Source organism: Diplodia seriata (assembly GCF_021436955.1).
Source record: "Diplodia seriata strain FDS-637 chromosome Unknown scaffold_9, whole genome shotgun sequence".
Lineage (NCBI taxonomy): Eukaryota > Fungi > Ascomycota > Dothideomycetes > Botryosphaeriales > Botryosphaeriaceae > Diplodia > Diplodia seriata.
The window spans coordinates 1,250,115-1,266,047 of record NW_027117316.1 but is presented as its reverse complement, the minus strand read 5'-3'; the positions used below and the strand labels follow the sequence as shown (position 1 = coordinate 1,266,047).

General features: G+C 58.1%; 4 protein-coding genes across 4 annotated transcripts; all 4 read right to left on the bottom strand.

Annotated features, from left to right (window-relative positions):
- Window positions 1–88: 88 nt before the first annotated feature.
- Window positions 89–1,262, bottom strand: ALG3 (dolichyl-P-Man:Man(5)GlcNAc(2)-PP-dolichol alpha-1,3-mannosyltransferase; the record flags this gene model as incomplete). Its single annotated transcript, XM_066780220.1, has 5 exons — window positions 89–94; window positions 282–425; window positions 483–761; window positions 833–1,077; window positions 1,142–1,262. The coding sequence occupies 5 exons, from the start codon at window positions 1,260–1,262 to the stop codon at window positions 89–91; spliced, it is 795 nt and encodes a 264-aa protein (XP_066629449.1).
- A 1,893-nt stretch (window positions 1,263–3,155) lies between these two features.
- ATP9 (ATPase complex subunit 9) lies at window positions 3,156–3,656 on the bottom strand (the record flags this gene model as incomplete). Its single annotated transcript, XM_066780219.1, has 2 exons — window positions 3,156–3,508; window positions 3,590–3,656. 2 exons carry the CDS (start codon window positions 3,654–3,656, stop codon window positions 3,156–3,158), a joined length of 420 nt encoding a protein of 139 aa, XP_066629448.1.
- Window positions 3,657–7,062: 3,406 nt separating this feature from the next.
- RBT1 (SERTA domain-containing protein 3) lies at window positions 7,063–12,865 on the bottom strand (the record flags this gene model as incomplete). The annotated part of the gene is made up of 4 exons (XM_066780218.1): window positions 7,063–8,729; window positions 9,009–9,939; window positions 10,138–12,668; window positions 12,850–12,865. The coding sequence occupies 4 exons, from the start codon at window positions 12,863–12,865 to the stop codon at window positions 7,063–7,065; spliced, it is 5,145 nt and encodes a 1,714-aa protein (XP_066629447.1).
- Window positions 12,866–14,434: 1,569 nt separating this feature from the next.
- Window positions 14,435–14,847, bottom strand: TRX1 (thioredoxin trx1; the record flags this gene model as incomplete). The annotated part of the gene is made up of 3 exons (XM_066780217.1): window positions 14,435–14,630; window positions 14,691–14,795; window positions 14,843–14,847. The coding sequence occupies 3 exons, from the start codon at window positions 14,845–14,847 to the stop codon at window positions 14,435–14,437; spliced, it is 306 nt and encodes a 101-aa protein (XP_066629446.1).
- Between the last annotated feature and the right edge of the window lie 1,086 nt (window positions 14,848–15,933).

The following is a 15,933-nucleotide window of genomic DNA, read 5'->3' as shown; positions in this document are numbered from 1 at the left end:
TGCAACCCCGCGCGCCACGCCAAAAATGGCGTCGCCCATGCGATCCACGCGTAGAACTGGTAGTGCAGCGAGCGCGCGCACAGCACCCCTACTGCTACCGATGCCAGCATCGCCGTCAGCACGAAGCGCGGGTTGATACGCCGCCCGATATGCAGCTGGTCGAGTGGCTCGCGGAAGACCATGCCTATGTTGTCTGCGAGGGAGGGCCGCTGCGCCGGCTTGAGCCAGCGGGTCACGGCGAAGACGATCAATAGGGCGGCGTGCAGGGAGAGCAGGGCCACGGAGAAGGGCTTGGAGAGAAAGGTGGCTTCGGATACGAAGCGCCAGTTGACCGTCCACTTGTAGAGGAAGACGCGCGAGAATTCGAAGGCGCGCGAGAAGTAGTTCTTGGCGTTGACTTGGAGAAAGGGGAAGCCAAGGAGCAGCTGTGCTAGACATCAGTGGTTTGGGGATTTGACGATATATACACTATCAAAACGTACCTGCAGATAGCCAATGATGCCCGCTTGAGTGAAGGCCCTATCCTTGCCGATGGCCTGCAGCAAGACCAAGCCCACGGCCGGCAGCGCGAGCAGGGCGCTCATCTTGACGCCGACGGCCAGTGAATACAGGATGGATCCCGCGGTCCACATGCGCCGTTGGTAGGCGTAGATGGCCAGGAAGAAGAAGAAGACGGCGAAGCCGTCGTTGAAGCAACGCAGCACGAAGATGCTGTGCAGCCGCTTGGACAGGACCAGCATTGGGAAGACGTACGGAGGGACCTTCGATCCATGTTAGATATACAAAATGGTAGGGACTAGGGATGGAAGAAAGAAGGAAAGAAAACCCGCACCTTTGCTAGCCTATAGCAGGCCATGACGACGAGCAGCGAGGCGAGGTAGAGGCCCGCAAAGGCGATCTGGGCCAAGGCGATGTCGCGGCCCTCGTGGGTGAGAGCGTACAGGGCGCGGTAGATGTAGACGTGGGCGGCCGGGTAGACCAGCGGGCCGGTGCCGCCCTTGATGGCGGCGTAGTCGCGCTCGCCGGCCAGGTACTGCGCCACCTGCTCCATGTAGGCCTTCCAGTCAATCTCCGTGTCTGTCCCTCGGGCGTTGTTAGCGTAAAGCAGGCCAGAGCAGACGGCGTTGCCGGCTAGACGCACAGGGGATCTTCCACATGATGAGGCCGCACAGCGCGGCGTCGCCGATGAGCAGCAGCGGGCACAGCCATCGGGCGTACTTGGGATTGGTGGCGATTGAGAGAGCCTGCTTGGCAAGATGCATGTTTGCTTGCGGCGGGCGAAGGGGCAGGAGGTGTGAGGGCGCTGCGTTTTCGCACTCGGCTGATGACACGTAATATCGCGAGGTCACGTGCGCGCACGCGTCGTGGTACGCAATCGCGGTTACAAGGCGCCAAAATTGGAGGGAGCGATTGTCGTGACCTGCCTCGTGGTGTTCTGGGGGTTCGTGTTCACGGATGGATGCGGCAATCGGCAACCGACTAATGACGATCCTACGTCAGTCTCCAAGGGGCACGCGATAATCCCCCTGCCTCGCAACGCCGACCGTCCCACGGGCTTCTGCTTTGCCAATGGAGGGGCTCGAGAGACTTGTAATGCTCTTGATAGAGCGGCATGATGGCTGGGGAGATACCCGAAACCCTGCGTTCCGTGCGAGGGGTCTGCATTCCGGATCTGGACATGGACTCGAACGTGCGATGAGACGTGACCGTTGGCTTGGATCTGTATGTTCATAAAACAACTATGCGTGGGTGCGACGTGTGAAGGCGCGATGGCACTCTATGCACCGCAGTGTCAGGTCCCGACACCTTCTGGCGCAAATTTTTCCACGCCGCATTCCAGAGTTGTTGAGCAGACAAACTTTACCAGGCCGCCGGTTCGGCTGTTCGTCTACCTTGCGGATAATGCCTGCACTGCACACCTTTCTAATTCAACGTCTCCATTCGGATCAATCTCGGGGACTGTCCGGACGAGGGCGGACACTCCTCTGCCACCAGCCGCGGACGAATGGAGAACGCTCCTGGCGAGAGGTGGGAGGTGTCCATGATTGTTTCGAACAATGGAGCTCGTCGTGTTGGTGCCCACTCACCACGCCATTCGACGCCGCAGAGGACCAACAGGCCTGCTTTGTCGCTTCCGGACCGGGTCGACGATCCGAGGAACAGGGAACAATAAAAGCATATGAGAACAGCGCGTGTGAGCTGGAGCGTCGCGTACATGCAATTCCAGCCCGACACGCCCACCATGACTCCACGTGCCCAGATCAAACGGAGTTGGGCGCAAAGCAACCAGCAACAAGGTTGCCAGCCGGGTAGCCGTGTTGGCTGACCCCGGAAGACTTTGATTCCACGAACGGTATGTAACGAGCGGGAGTGTGATCAAGTCATGGCCATGGGATAGCAATCTAGTATGTGGAAGATAACGCCCGAGACGAGCCATGGCGACGGACGACTTGCCTGATGAAGCTACCCCGGTACTTCGCATCGGTATGTCTAGGTGTTGTTCTGATCGGTCACGTTAGCATGTTTTGTGTTGCCCGTGGTACCCGCCACACGACTCGCTAGCAACACTGAGATGATGTTCGCTAGGGCGGGCGGGCGGGCGGATGATGCATTGTCTCCGTCGTGGGCTCATCAGTCCACTCTCCGTCCGTTTTGCGATTGCGGAGAAGAACCGGTTTTGCGGGGGAAGGGGCACTGGAGGAATATGGGGAAAGCTCTTCAGCTTGCGCAATCCGAGCTCGAGCTCGCTCGATTCGGAGGCCACGGTGGAGGGATCGAGAGCTTTGGTCGAGGCCGGGCCATTGAGCGTGCCCGAAGCGCTGGAGCTGGTGTTGTTGCGCAATCCAGTGCACATGTTCCGACGCGTTGATTTACATGATTATAAGGTACAAGCGGCGGAGAGGAAGTGGAAAAAAGGAATCCCTTCTATGAGCAAATACCACGAAGATGTTCGATGGCTCTAATGCGGTATTTTTTCGTACAGGTACATTTCCATCGCTCTAAACCACCGACGGTGTCCATTCCACCACGATGACTGCATCCCCTGTTCTCGTTTCCAAGCAAAGACGAGTGATGGGCACACGAGGCCCGATCTGCCAATCAGAGTTACCCAACGCGGGCCCCAATCGCCAATGCCATCATCCCCTGGCAGACGTTTACACGAACTTGGCCATCATGGCAACCATCAGGTCGAAAAGACCGATGGCCTCGACGAAGGCGAAACCAAGAATGGCGTAGGAGAAGAGCTGGCCACGCATGCTGGGGTTGCGGCCGACAGCGAGGATGAGAGCACCGAAGACGACACCAATACCGATACCGGCACCACCGAGACCAATGGCGGCGTTACCCATACCAAGGTTCTGCGAGACCTGGACGAGGGCGTTGGCCATCTCGGAGCTGTAGGGGCGGGCGGTCTGCTTGTTGAACTGGGCGGCCCTGAGGATGGCAGAGGGCTGCTGGCGCTTGACGGCCTGGAAGGGAGTGACACGCTTGGCAGCAGGGCTGGCAACTGTTCGTGATGGAATTGACTCAGTACGGGATGCACAATTGATGGAAAACTTTTGCAACGAGGGTGAAGGTCAGTCTGTACCGGTGAAGGCGCGCTGCTGAACGGGAGCGCGGAAGGCGGGGCGGGCGGCCCTGGTAAGGGTGGCCATCTTGGGGGTGATGCGAGCAGCAGCCATTGTGATGGAGTTGATGGAATTGAAGCTTGGTTGATGAATTGAAGCTTCGAATGGACGGATCGATGAAGAGTCGGAGAGAAGGAGAGGAAGAGTTTGTGAGCCGGATTGAAAAAAGCGAGGGAGAGCTTCGGCGCTGGCTGGTCCGTGACCGCAAGCTCTGGCACATTGGGAAGGGCAGCGCCGGGCACACACACAACGCCGATCTTGCAAGCAACCGCCGGCGAATTCGCTCAGCGCGGCCCAATCGCGGCGCGCCAGGCCGCCGCAGGCCCACCGCTCTCGGGTAGCGCGCGGTCGGCCTGTCACCGTGAAGCTCCTGGTGAGATGACAGGCACGGCGCACAACGGCCACATAAAGCGCGTGCCCACCCTCCGCGAGCAGTCTCTTTCGAACCCTTTGGCCCTCCGCGGCCTGAAAGCGCGTCCGCCCGCCGGCCCCCAGCCGCGCAGCACGCCGACCCCGGCGGACAGCTCTGCGATGTGGTGGGCCCGAAATTTCTGGCAGGCGGTCACGAAAACCTGTGCCGCCTATCCCGGCACGGCTAGCGCAACCAGCCAACAGCGCAGAAAGCAGCCCTATGCCGACGCCGCATGGCGCATCCCTGACGACATGCGCGGCCGTCCTGCTGTGCGCTGCTGGCGGCGGGTGTTGCAGCACAGCGGGCATCGCAACAACTGTCCAGAGTGTTTGCGCGCACGACGCGCTCGGGCGCCGGAACGGCGAGGCTGTGGAGTGTGGCTTAGGGCACGGCGGGTCGTGGGCGTGGGAGAATTTGCGCAACCCGGTTAGTTCCGACGCGGTGAGATAAGAGGACACGATCGCGCAGCAGCAGTCCCGTGGACGCCGTCGTGTCTGAAGGCCGTCAGTGCGGGTCCATGCTCTAGTCAGCGGGAGCCTGTTACTCGCTAGCTCCAGGGCAGATGGAAGACGCGGGTGGGTCGCGCTCTGGATCCGGCTTCGGCCATGAGGCTGATGCCGTGCTCACTCTCAGCTTCCCGTCAGCCGTGGCACCGGCGAAAGCAGCGGCGGCGGCCCTCCGCAGCGCCGCCGTGGCCCGCTAGCATCACGACGGGGCCTTGGGAGCGGAAAGGCCGATGCAACAGGCTCACGGCGGCGGGTGGGTGGTGACGTCGTTGGGGCTGTTTGGGTGGCAGCCATGCGAGGTCGAAAGGAAGTGAAGTCGGTCCGAGGGCGCGCAGGGATGTGTCGCGCCAACCCCGTTGCGGCCGGCCCAAAATCTCTTCGCGCTGCCAGGCACAACCCGCTTGCACAACCCCATCCGCCGTCCTCACCACACGGCACTGTGCGGGCCTCCAGACTCCCACAATCACACGGACTCCACGATCTCCAGATCTTCCCGCCACGCCAGCTGCCTGAGAGCGGGGAGGCGCAAACCTGCCCAAATCTGCCACCTGTCCCACTCCCACTCGGACACTTGGCCGTGAAGTCATCATTATCGGCTGTCTCAGCCAGAGCAAAGTTAGACGCCCAGCCGTCCCAGCCCTTGATTCACACTCGCCAACCGAAAATGAACGCGTCTTGTTCTCTGGCTCGCACCCGCTCCGGTCTCGCTTCCGCCACCTCACTATTCGGCCTTGCCTCTCACAGTAAGCTCGGGCCTACGCACGGGAAGTCGACCCCCACATGCACCATCTCACGCCTTCCGACAAGCCAATGTCGCTTGCCGCCTGTGGCTTTCGTTTCATGCATGTGATGAGACATGGTGCCCTGAACGCACGCCTCAGCTTACTACATCTCGCCCAACGTGTGTCCCATCACTTCTATCTTGTCTGGGAAGTATAGCAGCTTTCTCGTTTCGTGTGTTGGCAAGCTCAGCGTATCGAAGCTCTGTCTCCTGTTTTTACATGTGCTGTTCATATCAAACCCGGCTTTTTGAAGCAGGACAAATGCTTCATTAGGTCTGTGCTGAGGCTCCTTGGCCTGCCACCGAGGTTACACGACCGTTTTTCAACGCCTGTACCGCCGACCGATCACAAGAGGGTATCGTAATCAACAACGAAGTCCCTGGTCTCTGAAGCGATGATCACCCTGTACTCGTTGCCACGTACGCTAGTCTGAAGGGCAATGTGAAGCTGCGCCCATGACCCTGTCCGATGCTCTCAAGCGCCGATTCAGAGCCTCAGTCTCATAAGAGCGGGCACATGCCAGATCCTTTGCTCTTTCTTTTCCGCTCCGATTGTGTGATAACTACCCGCACCCCAAGGATATATTGTGCTTCCTCCCGCCGTTCCGCTTTCGTCTCGATTCAACTCGCACTCTCGAAGTGAGAAATCTTCGCTGAATCATCTCCACGCCGTTTTGTGTCCTGGCTCATCGTCTCACTGGAAAAAATGGAAAAGGAACTCCCCCCAAACCTTATAGCAATGTCGGGGTTGACAGCTCACATCCAGGCCGTAAGAAGATGTCCAGAGACTAACTCTGAGCTCCATCCAACAGTGAACACCAGTCTCCCGGTCACAAGACTCTCAGGGCCGGAGAAATGGGCCAGTTCCAGCCCATAGTGGATGGGTGCGAGGCGAGGCGCTTCGATGGTTCCTGGTGTCAAAAACGTCAGAGTTGGCATAAGGCTTACGCGGGACCGCTGTCGGCCAGACAGGCAGCCTACCGTGGATCACCAAGCGGCGTGGCGGATACCATGTCACGCGAGATCTGCGTCCTGGAACCTGCCTCATAGCATTACCCCATTCTCTCTTTCGACACCAGTCATCTCACTGCCACGCTATTCGGGAACAATACTTTATCGACTGGTTTGAATATCCGCTTTGGACCATTTTCCCGAGGTACGAGATTGGCCGGCAAGCCTCTGGAACCAGCACGTGAATGAAGATCCGTCTGCTGCTAAGTGAGGCCTCATCCTCGAGTGAGCAATTGACTGTGCAGGAGCCCGACAGGGCATGGTGTCATGCTTCTGGTGATTTATCGCCCGACAGTTGTCTGAGGAGGAGAGAAAGTCAAGGAACGACCTAAATTACTACCCTTACGCTACCGAAGCGATTTGTTTCAGGGCAACTTCTGCCCTTTCCACCATCTTCGCTCTGCCCAGAAGAAGCGTCAAAGCCTCGGAAAATACATCAATCATGACAAAGAAAACGTCGCCAAATGACTGCCCAGTGCATCGCACAAGATCGTGGACCACCGGTAAAGTGTGACTACACTGATCCTCCTTCCTTTCTTTTCCACAAATCCTCCTCCAGTAATACAAATTGAGACATGCAAAGGCGAAACAAAGGAAAAGCCTCGGAGGAAGTGTACGGTCCAGTCCAGTTCGATCATCGTCAGTAGTGAAGGCGGACCGCCGATGGTTTTCTTTTTTCTCCCCTTCTCTTCTCTTACTACCGATCCATTTCAATTCCAATTACTATCCCACGACAACCCACGCTACCGCACCTGCAACGACTACAACGAGCCATTGGGCATCCAATGGCCTCGCCATCGCCGCGCCCGCGTTCTCCCGCGCCGATGACTCTTTCGGCTTCGAAGAAGTCTTCGACGGCTTCGTCGCTGAAGGCGTCTCCGTCTCTTTCGTAGAGTTGCCACCCTCTTCGGTGGGTGTAGCCTGCTCCGACGTGGTGGGCCTGGGAGTGCTTGGAGAGTAGTACCCGGGAGTTACTGGAGAGAACGTCTCAGCGGGTGGTCCGGCGGATTCGATTGGAGCAGATTCGTTCGGAGCGGGCTGCGACCCGGCAGGCGGAGATTCCACAGGCTGCGACTCGACAGGACCGGGATGCGTCGGCAGAGGCTGAGACTCGGCAGGCTGAGATTCGGCAGGGCCATGCTGCTCCGGCACTGGATTAGACTCCTCGGGCTGGGATTCGCCAGGTTGAGAGGCTGCGGGCTGCGGGCCAGTAGGCTGAGAGGAAGCCGGGCCCGATGGTTGAGGCTGCTCTCCAGGACCGGTCGGTTGCGGGATGGGCACTTGAGTGGTGCCGCCCGTTGATCCCTCCGTCAGGGTTGCGGTCTGCTGAGAACATGTAGAACATTCAGCTGGGGGCTGCTCTACAGAAGGTTGCTGAGATGGAGGTTGCTGTTGAGCAGGGGGTTGCTCCTCCGCCGGAGGTTGCTCTTCGCTGGGAGGTTGCTGTGCCGGGGGCTGTTGAGCAGGGGGTTGCTCCTCCGCCGGGGGTTGCTCTTCGCTGGGAGGCTGTTCTGCAGGAGGCTGTTCTGCAGGAGGCTGTTCCGCGGGAGGTTGTTCCGCGGGAGGTTGTTCTTGGCTAGGAGGCTGCTCTTGGCTAGGAGGCTGCTCTTGGCTAGGAGGCTGCTCTTGGCTAGGAGGCTGCTCTGTAGGAGGTTGTTCTGCAGGAGGCTGTTCCGCAGGAGGTTGCTCTTGGCTAGGAGGGTGTTCCGCAGGAGGTTGCTCTTGGCTAGGAGGTTGTTCCGCAGGAGGTTGCTCTTGGCTAGGAGGTTGTTCCGCAGGAGGTTGTTCCGCGGGAGGTTGCTCTTGGCTAGGAGGTTGTTCCGCAGGAGGTTGCTCTTGGCTAGGAGGTTGTTCCGCAGGAGGTTGTTCCGCGGGAGGTTGCTCTTGGCTAGGAGGTTGTTCCGCAGGAGGTTGCTCTTGGCTAGGAGGTTGTTCCGCAGGAGGTTGCTCTTGGCTAGGAGGTTGTTCCGCAGGAGGCTGTTCTGCAGGAGGTTGCTCTATCGGGGGCTGTTGAGTAGGGGGTTGCTCGTTGTTAGGAGGTTGTTCTGCAGGAGGTTGTTGAGACGGAGGTTGAGCGGTAGGTACCTGCGGCGGAACTGGCACGACAACAGTCGTCGAGCCACCCGAACAAGTGCTACAGCTTTGCGTTTCCGTGATAACTTCAGGCGTGGGAATACTTGCAGGGGCCGTTACAACAACGGTAGTTGAGCCACCAGAACAGGTGCTACAGCTTTGCGTTTCCGTAATAACTTCAGGCGTGGGAATACTTGCAGGGGCCGTCACAACAACGGTAGTTGAGCCACCAGAACAGGTGCTACAGCTTTGCGTTTCCGTGATAACTTCAGGCGTGGGAGTGCTTGCCGGAAGCGTCACGACAACGGTTGTTGAGCCTCCAGAACAAGTACTGCAGCTCTGTGTCTGCGTAACAACTTCGGTAGTGGGGGGGACCACTGGAGCCGGTACAATTACCGTTGTGGAACCGCTAGGGCAATCACTGCAACTTTGTGTTTGCGTGATAACTTCGGTCGTAGGGGAGGGAGCCGGTACAACAAGAGTCGTCGAGCCGCCAGGGCAATCACTGCAACTTTGCGTGATGACCGTGGTGGTGGGGCTGACCGAGGGAGCCGGGACAACAACCGTTGTTGAACCGCCAGGGCAATCACTGCAACTCTGGGTGATGACCTCGGTGGTGGGGCTGACCGAGGGAGCCGGGACAACAACCGTTGTTGAACCGCCAGGGCAATCACTGCAACTCTGGGTGATGACCTCGGTGGTGGGGCTGACCGAGGGAGCCGGGACAACAACCGTTGTTGAACCGCCAGGGCACTCACTGCAACTCTGCGTCTCTGTGACAATAGCAGTCGTGGGGGCCGGTGTCAACACCGTCGTCGTGTAGCCGCCGGGGCAGCTCTGGCACTGCTCGGTAACAGTAACCTCTGTGGGAGCAACGGGCGCCGTCTGATCGCTTGTGGTGATTGTAGTGTAGCCTCCAGGGCAGCTCTGGCATTGCGCCGTGATGGTGATCATGCCGGTGTAAGTAACAGACACCGTCGCAGTCCCCTTGTGCAGTACGGTGGTCGTGTAGCCTCCAGGGCAAGTAGGGCAGGGCACAGTTATGGTAGAAGGTGCAGGTGTTTCGGTCTCCTTGATCTTGACGGTGGTAGTGTACCCACCCGCGCAAGTTTCACACTTCTCCGTCAAAGTGATGTAGTTGTTATACGGGACAGTCTTGATCTCAGTCTCCCTGAAGGTTGTTGGCACGGTGAGAGTGTTGTTCCGCTCGCGTGTTAAGTACTGTGTCGTGCCCGTTACCTGTGTAGGGAGGGTGTTCACGGTCGTCGTGAATCCGCCAGGACATGTGGCGCATACAAGAGTCTGTGTGAATTCCAGAGTTGTTGGGACGAGTGACGTTGAGACCTTCGTCATGTAAACCGGTGTCTCGATGATCATTGACTCCGTCCTTGTCCCGTACTCGGTTGTGGGAATGAGCGTAGGCGTCATGACTGGGTACGACTCCGTGATGTACTGCGTCTCCCAGTGCGGAACAGGCGTAAGTACTTCGTAGGTCTCGACAGGAGTGGTAGGGTAGTAGACTGGTGTCTCTATACAAGACAGACATGTCACAGTATCCGGAACTGGCGACTGCGGCTGCGGCTGCTGGCTGCATGGGCAAGGCTCGGGGCAAGGTGTTGGGCAGGACGGCGTTGACTGTACAGGAGGCTCGGGTGAAAACACAGAAGGCTCAGGGGAGAACACAGAAGGTTCGGGTGAAAACACAGAATACTCGGGTGAAAACACAGAATACTCGGGTGAATACACAGGAGGCTCTGATGAATACACGGGAGGCCCAGGTGAATACACGGGAGGCTCAGGTGAATACACAGGAGGCCCAGGTGAATACACGGGAGGCTCAGATGAATACACAGGAGGCTCGGGTGAATACACAAGAGGCTCTGATGAGTATATGGATGGTTGCGAGTACACAGGCGGCGTTGAGTACACAGGAGGCTCAGGTGTATCCACCGGCGGTCGTGGTGTATCCACAGGCGATCGTGGTTTTTGCTTCGGCACCCAGAAATGGTGCTCCTGCTTCTCCTTGCAACTTATGCACGTCGGACGGGAGAATTCGATCTGAGCGCAGATGCCATTCTCCTGGGTGGGCTTGTATGTGGCAGCTCCAGCGCGAGCCTGCATTATCGGAGGTTCACAAGTGTCACACTCGGGGGTACCTGGGTATGTGCCAGTGCTGGCAACCACACGGGTGATTACGCAGCTCTTGCAGAGCTTGGCATAGTAAAACTCAGAGCCTCTTGGCAGCCAGTAGTTTATCTCGTGTTGCTCAAATCGCTGCTGGATCTTGTACGGAATTTCGTCATGAACGTCGGGGGAATATGAGAGAGACCTGGCAGCACGGATCTTGTGAAGAACGGGGCCATCCCGCTCACTGATGCCCTGGTTCATGTTGTTGACAGGCCCGTTGATATTTGTCGCGCAGGGACCAGTGATCTCCCCCGTATAGTGCCAAGTACACGCAGGGGTAGGCGTGATTTTTGTACACGATGTGCTTATACCGGGGGTGGACGAGGACCTCCCGGTAGTCACGGTCCTTATGTTGCTGGGAGGAGGTTCGACGACCACCGTAGAAGCTGACGCTTCAGAGCTGGGCGGAGGCGGAAGAGAAGTGGGCGACCTTGTCCGAGTACGAGTACGAGTTAGGGTCCTGGTATCCGTCCTGGTGGCAGTCCTGGTGAACGTTCTCGTAGACACCTCAGGTCCTTCAGACGTGCCACTTTCAGGTTGGGAGGTGGGCCCGTCAACGTCGGATTGCGTTACTGGAGAGCGAGTGGTGGGTGCTACGGAGTCTGTCGAGCTTGGTTCTCCGGATCCCGAGGGCTGAGTCGTGGCGGTAGACCGTTCGGGTTCTGTGAAGCGTGTCTGATTTGTGGGTCTTTCAGATTCCGTGGTGCGGAAGTCGTTTGTAGGTGATTCAGCCTCACTTGAGCGGGTCTGGGTAAGCGGCCCATCAGTTCCACTTGAACTGGTCTGGGTGAGCGGCCCCTCAGACTGCGTGGGACGGCTGTCGGTCGTAAGCGGTTCAGGTGCACTTGAGCGGGTCTGGGTAAGCAGCCTCTGAGACGTAGATGTGTCGGATCCCGTGTCAACAGTCCCGGTTGTAGGCTGTTCAAACTCGCTGGAGGCGGGCCCAGTCGTGAGTTGTTCAGACTGGATTGGGAGAGTCTGGGTCACAGTCCCCTGGGATTCAGCAGGATCAGACGTCGAGGCACTCGCCGACTCCGGAAGCTGCGAAGTAGACTGCGCGGGGACAACCACGACTGACTGTGTGGTAGAATCCCCAGACTCCGGAAGTTGCGAAGTAGACTGGGCGGGGACAACCACGTCCGACTGTGTGGTGATAACCACGTCCGACTGTGTGGTGGCATCCCCAGACTCAGTCAGAGACGACGTCGTTACGTCCCTGGCATAGATGCCTATTCCGCCCGGCCGGTTGGTGCGGGTGCGACTGCTCATCCTGGTGCGGGTGCGAGTGTGAGTCCTTGTGGTAGGCCTCCCCAACCCACCGCTACGGGTGCGAGAACGTGTGGTGCCATTAGTAGCAGGCCCGTTACCGCCATCGGTAGACGCCGGCTCGGTCGCCGGTGGGTCAGCGGCCGTGGTGCTTGTGGCCGTTCCAACGGTAGACGCTTGGGCGCTGGTCAAGCCTCCGTCATTCGAAGAGTCCTGACGCCTCGCGCCCCAAAATTTCGGATTAGGCACGCCCAGATTGGCCTGGTCCTTGATGTAGCAGGGCTTGATGCGCCCCTCGTACGAGTGGTCGTAGGCAACAGCACCGCAGTCGGGGTAGAGGTCGCAGGTGGCGAGGCAGTCCTCGAAGCGGGCGACCCAAGCCGGCCCGCGCCCCGGTGTGTCGCCGTACAAGTAGTCGAAGCCGCATTCGATCGTGTAGGCTTTGCCTCCCGGAGAGTTGCGCGTCTGTTGGTTGTCTGCGCCGCAGGTGATGCCGGCGGGCGTCGGGCGTCCTTCGCCGCTCCCTTCCGAAGTGGGGGACGCATCAGGCTCGGAATCGTCGTCGCGGACGGCACTCCAGACGTCGGTGCTTCCTCCCGTGCTGCCGATTGCGCTTTGCAGGTGGCAGGTGCCGGTGTCCGAAACAAAGGCCACGCCTTTGCAGCGAGGCTCTTGGGAACAGGCTTCCAGGCACGCCTCGTATGAGTCGGCCGCGAAGGACGTGTAGCGGTCGCCAGGATAAACGACATTGCACCGGATCTTCAATTTGACGTTGTTGGTCGCCTCATAAATCGCACCGTTGTCTGTTGGACACTGAACACCGCTCTAGAGAAGCGTGAGTTTCTTGGGTGGACATTCGTCATATCAGTGTTGTGGCATCACATACCTGCACGTCTCTTGCGGAGAGAGCTGAAACGCCCCACAGGATAATGTAAGCCCGCCTGGTTCAACCCTAACATGCGAATTTGAGAAGCACATACCTACTGGCGGAAACGCCCATGCCCCGGCGGACAGGAGCGGCAGGCCAAGGAGCCCTACTCGGACCATCGCCGCGTCGTGCATAGCAACGGATGCAGCAAGTGCTTAGAGTGTATCAAAAACGACCGGAAAGAATCAAACGGGTGCAAAATGAGAAGTTTGGATGGAAGAGAAGAGAAGACGGCCTTTTGTGCTACGATGTATTCCCCAACATCTCGTAACTTGGTACACTAGATAACTCAGGCGGATTCGTGCAGATACTTGGCGTCGTTTCTCCTGTGCATACTACTCCGAGAGAGGTCATTGAAGGTGTCATCCTGAGTCTTTTTTCCTTGGAGGGGTGTGAATCTGGGGAGATGTAGCAAGGAGGCGGTCATACAGTGGTTGGACTTATGCACAAGGGCGCCGATTTCCATGGAGACGAAAGAAGTGCGGGGATGCGCGCATAATTCAGGAGAAGGGAAGAGATCTGGAATGAGGAGATACCAGGCCGTTGCTGTGGACCCAATCACTTGTAGGAGCACCTGTCCACCATCAGTAGAAACGAGCTACGGACGGCTTGCCGCCTGACAGCTCCACCCATCACAACTGTTGCTGCGCATGGATAATGAATGGAACTTTGGTTGGGCTGCCGTTGAAAAGTTGGATCTCAAGCCATGGTTTAAGGGACGGCCCGCTCTGGTCGAGAGGAACCGCCCGTACCACAGTTTGCCGCAAGCAAAGCCGAATTTGTCGAATAATGGATACGGACGCCGGCAGAATAGCTGAGGAGCCCAGTTCCTCTTTCTTGATTGAGAATCGCCTTCCAGTGTCCTCACAAAGCAAGGAGAGCTGGAGTGGGTATGGGCCGTGAGCCACGGTCAAGGAGTTGTTGAGGCTGGACAGGGATACTGACCATCATCAGTACATTATTGACGCACGGGCGAGTAGCTTACGGTCCGAGTCCGTGAATAGTCGTTTGCACGGTGGGTCCTAGACTGCGCGCAACGCCCCACGACTTCGAATGTCTCCCACTCAACCAGAAAGGTACCACGTCAAAGTTGTTGTCGCTGTCGTACTAGCCGGCAACAGCCTGTTGAGATATCAGCAGAAGTGTCGACATTTACCAACAAACTCGAATATTCCGATAGTTGAAATGATCGCATAGGGATTGTAATCATGCTATCTACTGGTCTTTTATAGACCTGGATGCTGATTGCAGGCAAATAAGCTAGCAATCAGCATCCAGGTCTATAAAAGACCAGTAGATAGCATAATACAATCTCTATGCGATCATTTCAACTCCGATGGTGCACTCCTCGATGCTCGCCTCACGTACAGCACGTCACTCACTAACCCGGTCCAAAAGGTTCACTTGAGCAAGCCTCCAATTGCCGACTAAGGGGGATATCTAATCCATCAATGCATTGCCGGGAGTTCTTGCACTCTAAGATGATCTGTTCGACCATATGAACCGGATGGACACGGCCGCCATGGCTCCACAGCGAAATTGCACCTACAAGTACCAGGCAGCCGGGCCGAAGACTTTTCTCTGCCATTAAAATTCCTCCTAACGTCACCGTGCCGTTCGTCGACGATGGGTGGCATGCATTTAAGCCTCGCCGAGCTGCTGCTTGATGGCAGCCTCGAGAGCCTTGGGGTTGGCGCCGACAACCTCGCCGACCTTCTCGCCGCCCTTGAAGAGGAGGAAGGTGGGCATGGCACGAATGCCGAGCTCCTGGGCGACATCGGGAACCTCGTCGACGTCAAGCTTGTAGAACTTGGCGTTGGGGTACGCCTCGGAGAACCTGGCAAAGTCATGTCTCAGTACATGAAATTCGTCCGATAAAGGACGGATGCGTGCTTACTTGACGACCTGGGGAGCAATGACCTTGCAAGGACCGCACCACGTCGCGAAGCAGTCGAGGACGACGAGCTCGGGCTCCTGCAGGGCCGAGTCCCACTCAGTCTTGCTGCAACACGGAACCCATCAGTATTTGCTCATGTTGTATAGACGTACGTCATGTCGACGGACGGGTCGAGGGTGGGGGTCGAGCGGGCAGCACGTACTTGGAGAGGTTGTGCACACCCATTCTGGAGGTTGAGGATTGGAATAGTCTCTTGGAGCAGATGGCAGGTCGGACGCGGGGGGCGTTGAAGAGAGGTGGACGGGCGACGGTGGAGACTGGAGCACGCAGACGCAGCGCGGCGGTAAGCAAAGGCCTTCTCAAAGTTGCAGCGCTGAAAGACATGTGGCAGATGAGGGCGAAGGCGCGGTTAAATAGTGGTGACGTATGTACACAAAGAAAGCAGATGATAAATCTGTGTTTTGGAAGATGCTGGATGGGGTGGAATGCGGATTGTTCAGCGGAGGTCGAGCGGCGGGCGAGGCGTGAAATTTCGCCGCAGCCGCAGCCGGGCAGGCAGTGAGGGGCAGCGGGCGGGCGGGCAGGGCAGGCAGCGCACGCAGCGGGCGGGCGCCGTGGCAGCGCGGCAGGGCAGGCGCGCAGGGCACAAAGCGAAGGGGAAGGGCACTCACAGTCTGCTCGGTGGGGGGTGAAGTTCGGAGATGGAGCGTGTCGCGAGAAAGGCGGCGTGTTGACGGCGGTGATGGGCGATGCTCGGGCGCAGGTGTATTTCAAAGCGGCCGACCAGCCAGACCGACGGCCGCCCCTCACTAATGACGTGATCCGAGAGCGCGCTGTCTTCTTCCGGTGCTGCTCGCAGTGCTGATACTACTCGCTACTCGTAGCTACTCCAACGCCATGCCGACCATTTGTCGTGCATGTGCCCTGCCTCGGCTCTGCTGCCCTGCGCTGCGCTGCACTGGGCTGATGCAATGTCATGTCTTGGTAATCGAGCACTGCTGCTAGCTAGCAGCACCTCACAGCTCATTCGCCTCAACCCGGTCTCTGGGTCCGTCCAGTCAGCCGCCGTGAGGTCACCGCGAGGCCGATCTCCAAGTTCCGACGACGGCATGGCCGACCACGTGTGATTAGCAAGCATCCACATACCTCGTTTGCCGAAATCGGCAGTGACAACTCCGTGGAACACCCATCGAGAATCGACAAGGCCGAGCATGCCGAAACTCAAAGCTGCTGAGCCTCTTAT